Genomic DNA, 8609 nt, shown 5'->3' with positions numbered 1-8609 from the left:
CACAAAAATAAGAGAAAATCAAAACTCACTAGTTCCCCCGTAATTTTGGCATTTATAGATTAATATAATCAAGATGTTCTCCCACCCTATCAAGCATTTATTAGCATCATTAAATAACTCAACAGTCTTGTTCTAAAATTAATTTAATAAAATCAAGCTCATACAAATTTTTCAACTACTAATTTTAGTAAATAAGAGAACATGTAAACAAAAAATATAAATAAGTATCAAATTCATTTGTAATGTAAATAGGTTGTTTTTCGTTTAAAAAACTTATAAATAATATTTATATAAATAAAAAAGGATCAATTTATAATTCATTTATAAATTAAATTACACAGAATTTCATAATTTATAAACAGATAAATTCATTTATAAATTTATTCATTTTTTTTAATGTCTGCTGCGAGATTTTTGCTTCTTTGTATGCAGAAGTATGGTGGCCAATTTTTTGATTTAGTGCTTTAGTATGGTTAATTAATTGTGCTTATTTGGAAGAAAGAGAACTGAGTGTTAATTACATGTGTTTTTACTCATCACATAGTACGAGGGATTGGATTGAGACTTGATCAAATGATGTGAATCGTGCACTTTCTTTAGCTGAAACGTCAGTTAGGATTCACGCTCATTGATAAAGCTATCCTTCCTGATCGAAACATGACAAGGCTCTTATCATCTAGCGATCATGCACAATCTTTATATGCCAATTAACCACTTGAAAATCTCCTCTCTCTCTCTCTCTCTCTCTCTCTCTCTCTTTCCCTGAATTTCCAAGAAAACTAGTTGTTGCAACAGTAGCATATCTCTGTCTCTCCATGGATGCCTTTTACCTTCTGAAGTTGAGATAAGGTACTACCAACTATCATTAGTGTTTGTAACCAAAATTGCACAATACACTGAATTTGATTTTATCTCCATCTCCATATAAACCCCTCTCTGTCCTCTCTTTACACATCAAGCACTTGCACTTCCACGAGTAGACTAGCTAGCTTGAGTTAGTTCACTTCCTTGTACATTTTTTGTTTGTTTCCAGCTCCATTAGAAAACATGAATCAACAATCTTGCGTCTTATTTTCACTTCTAATTGTTTTCCTTCATTGCACTATAATATTATCTCAGTCTCCGGCTGCTGCACCAGCACAGGGACCGGTGGCTGCATCCCCTCCTCCTCCAGTCATATCACAGACACCAGCTGCATCCCCAGCACAGCCAGCTTCAGTACCTGCTCCCACCAACGTCACTAAAATTCTTGAAAAAGATGGTCACTTCACAGTCTTCATCCGCCTTTTAAAATCCACCCAAGAGGAAAACCACTTACTCACTGTCCTCAACAACTCAAACAATGGTCTGACCATCTTTGCACCAACCGACGGCGCTTTTTCGAACCTTAAATCAGGCACTCTCAACTCCCTGACCGATGAACAGAAGTCTGAGTTGGTGAAATTTCATGTAATTCCTACATTTCTATCAACTTCCCAATTCCAGACCGTGACTAACCCAGTAGGAACAGAGGCTGGAAGTGGCGGCCGGGTAGCTCTCAACTTCACCACTTATCCCAATTCAGTGAACATCACTACAGGACTTACCAATACAAGCATTTCTGGCACCGTGTACACAGACAACCAGCTAGCCATTTACAGGGTAGACAAGTTGCTGCTTCCTATGGACATTTTCACTTCTAAGCCTCCATCTCCTGCACCAGGACCAGCACCAGAGAAACTAAAGCCCAAGAAGGAGGCTCCTGTAGCTGAGAATCCTGTTGTTTCTACTACTGTGAATACGTCTAGAGCAGTAAGTCCTGTGCAATATCATGTGGTGCTTCTCGGAGTTGGCATAGCTGCTGCAATATTTGCTTTGTGAGATGACCATGCACACAGGGGGTTATGGGGTTTCAACTTTTTGGTGAACTGGATCGGATGATGGTGATCAGCATATTCCTCAAGCGTCCTATTTGTACCGTTTACATCCGATTATTTACTTAGGGTTGAATTCGTGGTTTTACATCATTCCTTTTTGTCTCTCTCTTTCCATCTGCATGGGAAGCATTAATAAAAATTTGAATTACGTATTAATATTAGTACTTGTCTTTTTTTTTGGAAAAATTACTTTTTAGTCCCTGAGGTTTAACGTAATTAACACTTCTGTCCCTCTATTTTGGCGACCCAACACTTAAGTCCCTCACTTTCTCTTCCGTCCAAATTCGCAGTCCTTCCGTCCAAAATAGCCGTTTGGGACACGTAAATTGACAAAATTAACCCTCACTAAATCCAAACCCAAATACCCATTCTTCTTCTCCTCCTTCTTCTTCTTCTTCTTCTCCTTCTTCTTCCTACCCTTTTCTGCAACTTCTTCTTCTTCTTCTTCTTTCTCCTTTTTCTTCTTCTTCTTCTTTTTTCTTCTTCTTCTTCTTCCTACCCTTTTTTCTGCAACTTCTTATTCTTCTTTTTCTTCTTCTTCTTCTTCTTCTTCTTTCTTTTTCTTCTTCTTCTTCTTCTTCTTCTTTCTCCTTCTCCTTCTTCTTCTTCTTCTTCTTCTTCTTTCTCCTTCTTCTTCTTCTTCTTCTTCTTCTTTCTCCTTGTTCTTCTTCTTCTTCTTCTTCTTTCTCCTTGTTCTTCTTCTTCTTCCTCTTCTTCTTCTTCTTCTTCCTCTTCTTCTTCTTCTTCTTCTTCTTCTTCTTCTTCTTCTTCTTCTTCTTCTTCTGCAACGGGAGAAAGCATGAAAGAGAAAAAGAAAAAAGGAATTTCACATTAAGAGAAGGGTATTTCTGGAAAAAATTATCACCTCTCACTTTTGACTCTTTGACCAAACGGTTTAAATGGACGGAAGGACTACGAATTTGGACGGAAGAGAAAGTGAGGGACTTAAGTGTTGGGTCGCCAAAATAGAGGGACAGAAGTGTTAATTACGTTAAACCTGAGGGACTAAGAAGTAATTTTCCCTTTTTTTTTTCTTTCCAATATTACTATTTCTGTTATATAGTTTTTCTATAAAGTTTTTTTTACGTAATTCCCACTCACGGTGATTCAGGATCTCACAGGTTTAAAGAAGAGTTACGAGTTAAAGCTTATTCGTCTTTTTTTAATAATTTTTTTATCATGAAAATGTAAACTTGTGATAAACGCAATGTTTTTTTTATATGAAAATCCTAATTTTTTATATGTATTATATTATATTTTTATATGATATAATTCCTAAATAATTATTTGCGTGAAGAATATGAGAATGTCATTGATAAAATATAAATATTAATATTATATAATGGATTTTTTTTAAATGAATCTTTAAACATATCAAGTACATCTATATATCTATATTAAAGCGAAAGTTTAAGACTTTCTTTGTGTTTAGCATTCTATTTTTTCTTTTTTAAGAAGTTTAAGTTTTTTTTTTATTTATAATTTTTCAGTATTTTGATTTGCCAATTTCAGTTTAATATTTAATTTATAATATGATTATTGACATTTTTTAAAATGTAGCATAAATATTGCTGAAATCAAAATGAAGACGTGGCCAGAATGGAGTTATGTTGTGATTAGCTAAACCTGCAAGGCAGAGAACTTGAGGTGGTGGGTGCCCACGGCAGCCATTCTGATGTTCAAGTCAACATATTGAAAGATAAGGCGAATGTAATGAATTGTTTAGAATTTTAATAATGTAAGAGAACAACATATATTTGCCTCTATGATCTTTCTCCTTTTATACTGTAAAAAGATGGAGATAAATATAGCACTTTCTAATCATTCGGCAATAATATGGCCAGTTGCTTGATAAGAGATATCGCCAGCTAATAGGTCGGTGATCCCGCGATTACAGGTGTAATGGAAATATGCTGGACTGTACCTGATAACGGTAACTTTGTGTTAAGACTCAACCCATATAGGGGAGAGAGAGTCTCTATGATGAACTAAATGTTAAGGTGTCTAGGTCTTCCTTTTTTCAAGTGGGACCACGTTACTCACCTTCAAATTCTTGCCACGTGGATACAGGTATTTTCGTTAATCTCCTTACCTTAGATGTTTTTAATAAATTAGGCTTTGATAAAAATAATCTTACTAAAGTCTCTTATCCGTTAGTAGGATTAGGAGATAAAATCATGGCAGTATTGGGCATTATCAACCTCTTCCCTGTGCTGGATGATGAGAAGCGTAAGCAGGAATAATATGCGGAGTGGTAGATATCTCGCTTACATACAATGTGATACTCGATTACCCAGTTCTAAACTGTCACAGTATGGTTATTAATATGGGTGCTATGTGTCTTAAGTTATAAGTTTCAGGAGGATTAGCTATAGTCCAAAACAATCAAAAATCGACCCAAGTATATTACAGATACTCCACAAAAAGTCTCAGAAAAACGACAATGCCCATCGACTTACTAGAGAAACTTGATTCCCACATAAAACAAGAGCCAACAGACGCAGTGGAGTAGGTCTAGTTATAGAATTCTCGATACCATAAACCTCCATATGGTACCAGAGTTGTAAAGGCTTTACAACAAATTCTTCTCTTTTCTTTTACGTTTTTCTTATCTTGTTCTTCCTTCTGTTCGTAACAGCAATGGCTAACACTGAGCAATCTCTTGTTTCAACTACTGTTGGATCCACATCATCTATTTCCAATCTTCAAATTCCAAACGTCACTTAATTTCTCACCATTAAACTCACTTCGGCTAATTATTTGTTATGGCATGCACAAATCATGCCTCTTCTTCATGGATACAGATTGGCTTCTCATATCAATGGTATTGTTACTTCACTAGATCGCTTTTTACCCATTAGCAAACCAAATCCTGCATTTATGGATTGGTTCTATCACGATTAGATCGTTCGTAGCTAGATCAATGATTCTGTTTTTGAATCTATTCTTCATCAGATGACTCGTTGCGCCACTGCCAAGGATGCCTAGGATAAGCTTACTGTAATATATTAACTAGAATCAAGATGAGAAACATTCAGTTAAAGGAATAATTTTAGTTTTAGTTTTTGTTGGTTGACCACAGATATAAAATAATCTCAATTTAATTATTGATAAATTAATTATAGATATCGAAGACGTTTCAAGTATCCAATCATTTCTTACATTTTAAACTAGTTAAGAGACGCTCGTTAACTAATTTCTACTACTAATTTCAGTCACGCTAAAGATTGATGCCCAAGAATATTTTCTCATTTCATTCAAGTATTTATTCACAATATTTAGCAACCCAACAATCTCATATTAACCTCAATTTAATGCAATCAAACCCATAAAATATAAATCTCATATGTATAACATCTAAGAAATAAATCTATAAATAGATTAAAAAGCTTAAGTTACTTGCCTACAAATCAAAATGTGCTCAAAATGTTCAATTCTTCTTCAAGTCTCCTTACCTTCGCCCTTGGAAGATTCAAATCCTAGGGTTCCTTGATCCTCAAAGGAGAGAAATAAAATTAAAAATAATTATTATTAATTCAAAAATCCACGGTATAGAATGCAAGAAGGAAGAGGAAATAAGCTTTATTAAACATCTCTACGATTACCCAACCATTTTCTCTCACTAAAAATCACGATTCACATACTTTTTCAACTCAAAATCTTGATTCTTTTCTCTTTCTTTCTTCTATTTCTAGCTTAGAAAGAGTCTTTGATACTGAGAGAAGTTCATCCATGGTGGAAATTTAGTGGAGGATGATTGGAGAAAAGAAGAAAAATTTTTCTTCTTAAAGTTTAGGGGTTAGTCAAGAGGAGAAAGAAAAGGAAGAGGATGAATAGTTCTTCCTTTAATTTCTCTCTCTCTTTGTTTGAGAGTGAATTTTTATCCAACTGCCATTTATTACTCTCTCCGTTACATAATTTTTATCCATATTTTTTTTAGTTGTCTCAAAATTATTCCTCAATTTTTTTAAACTATAATAATATATAAATTGACTATTATAACCCTATTTAGTTTTGTCTTATTTTCAAAAAATCTCTTAAAATATTACTAAGTATTTAATAAAATTTAATTTATTTAAGATAGATATAATTAAAAAGTTAATAAAAAATTTATATTTCTTAATATATGTGAAAATTAAATGGACAAAAATTATGGGACAAATGGATTATTATTATTATTATTATTATTTTACTTAACTCAATATTGCCCATCTATTATTTTCTTATATATATTTCTATTAGTTTATTTCTATGAAAATTCTATTTTCAACTTAATTTTTAACCAAAGTCGAAATTCTTCTCTTTGAAGAATTACAATTCACATTTTTAATAAAAATATCAAATAAGTCCATATCTCTATTTGTATTTCAAGTTTTTCTTTCACTTAGCAAAATAATTTATTTTAATTTTAAATTTCTCTTGGCTATTAATATTCACAAGTAAAAAGATATGAAAAAAATATCCTAAATGGCACCACTCACTACTCGCTACTCGGAATGACACTATTTACTACCCGAAAAATTTGGGGTGTTACAAAAATCATAAATAATATGAACCTTATTATATTTTTAGATATTAAATTATTTTTCTAAAATCATTCAATATATTTTTTAAACAATAGAAGAAGCATATTTCAACACTCCTTCTTGTGTCTTTGTGCTGTGAATTATTGTAGTTAGATACTTTGGCATTTTGTTATTTATGACTTAATTTTGTTTTATTGTAGGTTCTTGGCCGGCTCCTTCGTGCTTTATTTTATTGTTTTGAAAATGTCAGCTCTTCTTAACATTGGCATTGGTATTGGTATTAACATTAGCATTGGTATTGACAATGGTATTGTTGTTATTTGAAAAATCATCTTCTTGGCATAGTCTTAACGTTATTTTTTATTTCCATGCATGAAGGAAAAGCTTAACTTAAAAGAAGTGAATGAAGCAACAAGGACGAATAATAAATGCTAAATTCATCTATGAGCCATAGATAATCACTTCTATTTTTTTATGCGTAGATCACTATATTGATGAACTGTTATATATATGAAGCTGCTGTCACCTAATAAATGAAAAATTTTTCATTTTCTAATGGAGGGTAATCACAAATTCTTTTTTGTCAAAAACTTAATTCCAAACTTGGACTTAAGAAAGTGGAGAACACATAATACTTTGCATAATTTTTTTTCTTTTAAAAAATGCAGCAATATGATAAACTAAAGTTATTTTATGAAAATAACTAATTTAATTATATTTCATTATTTTAATATGATCCTTAAGATCCTTACTTTTATTATGTTCTTTTATAGCATAAAATATATTAATAGAATCACTAAAACTTTGCAATTTTTTTCATCAATAGTACAATCATATGCATAGGATGAAAAGAAGGAAATTTACTTTAAAAAGAAATGAAATTAAAAGATTTCCTTGGAAAAGTTTATTTAATATTTTGTAAAGCAAATTCTAGCTTGTTATATCTTTTGCAGATTTTCTTGGTGGCATATTACTTTTTGTATAAGAACACCAGATTCTCTTATAAAACTTACATGTAACCACAAAAAAATTGATATTTTTTGCAGGTTGAATATATAAATTTAAACTCGTAAATTCAATCTTAATCATACAAATTAAGTAAATGACATGCATATTTAACATAAAAATATACAATATCAAAAATTAGTTTACCAAATATTTTATAATGCACTAATTGTAGTCTTTGTCTCAATATTATCAAAAATAATAAAAATAATACTAATGAAGAAGATATTCATCTAAACATTTGATTAACTAATCAACGAGAATATATCATCTCTTTAGAGGAATTCTCCCATTGAGTATTTGAGGAATGTTGAATAAAATGCTCCAACTTACAATCTTTCAGCAAGTGAAAAACATAAATGCTTAAAACTTACTAATTTTACCATTTTTTAGGGGATTAATCTTATATTGAAGATTTAAGGAATTTTGAATAAAACACTCAACTTACAATCTCTTAGCAGGTGAAAAAGATAGATGCTCAACGCGTACTAATTTTACCATTTTTGTCTTTACTTTATTTTAAATAATAAAAAATAGCTGATTGTTGTGAACCTTCAAATTTAAAAATTTGAATCTACCTTATGCTACTAGCTGTTTTAGCAAATGTTTATTAAAATAATCATTTCAATTCTAATTCAAACAAGTTTGTGATGCAAGCACTCGGGTGGAATTTCACCATGACATGGAGAAACAATGGAACTAGAGCGAGTAAAGAGGGAGATTCAATTTGCTAAAAAAAAAAGCGATATAGAACTAATTAAACTCTATCAGAAATTTTAATCAATAACATTTTGTTAAGACGAAATAACGAAAATGAGAGGTTATAAACCAAAAAAATTTTTATTGAAATTCTTAAAAAATTAAAAAGTATCTCAAATCACCCAGAAAAAACTATTTATAATAGAAAAAAATTTTAATATGTAAAATTATAAAAATATCTAAAAAATAATTAAAATGTAAAATTGATCCATAAATAATGATATTTTCGTCTTGAACTTTGCAATAGCCTTTCAGTTTTGATAACATTTTTGAAAGTTGTATATCTCAAAATTTTCTTTCTAAAAAACTATTGTTAGTATTTATCGGACGTCGGTAATGAAAATTAGATCCGGTTCAAGTCTACCATAAAATTTAAAATTAATTGTTCCGTATCAAAAGGCAT

General features: G+C 31.2%; 1 protein-coding gene across 1 annotated transcript; it reads left to right on the top strand.

The window, feature by feature from the left end:
* The first annotated feature begins 967 nt into the window (after positions 1-967).
* Positions 968-2072, top strand: LOC122723366 (fasciclin-like arabinogalactan protein 12). The gene has a single exon (XM_043955451.1). The coding sequence runs from the start codon at positions 1048-1050 to the stop codon at positions 1858-1860; it is 813 nt and encodes a 270-aa protein (XP_043811386.1). The 5' UTR covers positions 968-1047; the 3' UTR covers positions 1861-2072.
* Positions 2073-8609: the final 6537 nt, after the last annotated feature.

Source organism: Manihot esculenta, chromosome 3, assembly GCF_001659605.2.
Source record: "Manihot esculenta cultivar AM560-2 chromosome 3, M.esculenta_v8, whole genome shotgun sequence".
Classification (NCBI taxonomy): domain Eukaryota; kingdom Viridiplantae; phylum Streptophyta; class Magnoliopsida; order Malpighiales; family Euphorbiaceae; genus Manihot; species Manihot esculenta.
The sequence above is the reverse complement of the archived record's forward strand: the minus strand, read 5'-3'. Positions and strand labels throughout refer to the sequence as shown.

Bases quoted from the DNA above. Each gene is read 5' to 3' on its own strand.
- LOC122723366 (XM_043955451.1), top strand. From the start codon at position 1,048: ATGAATCAACAATCTTGCGTCTTATTTTCACTTCTAATTGTTTTCCTT.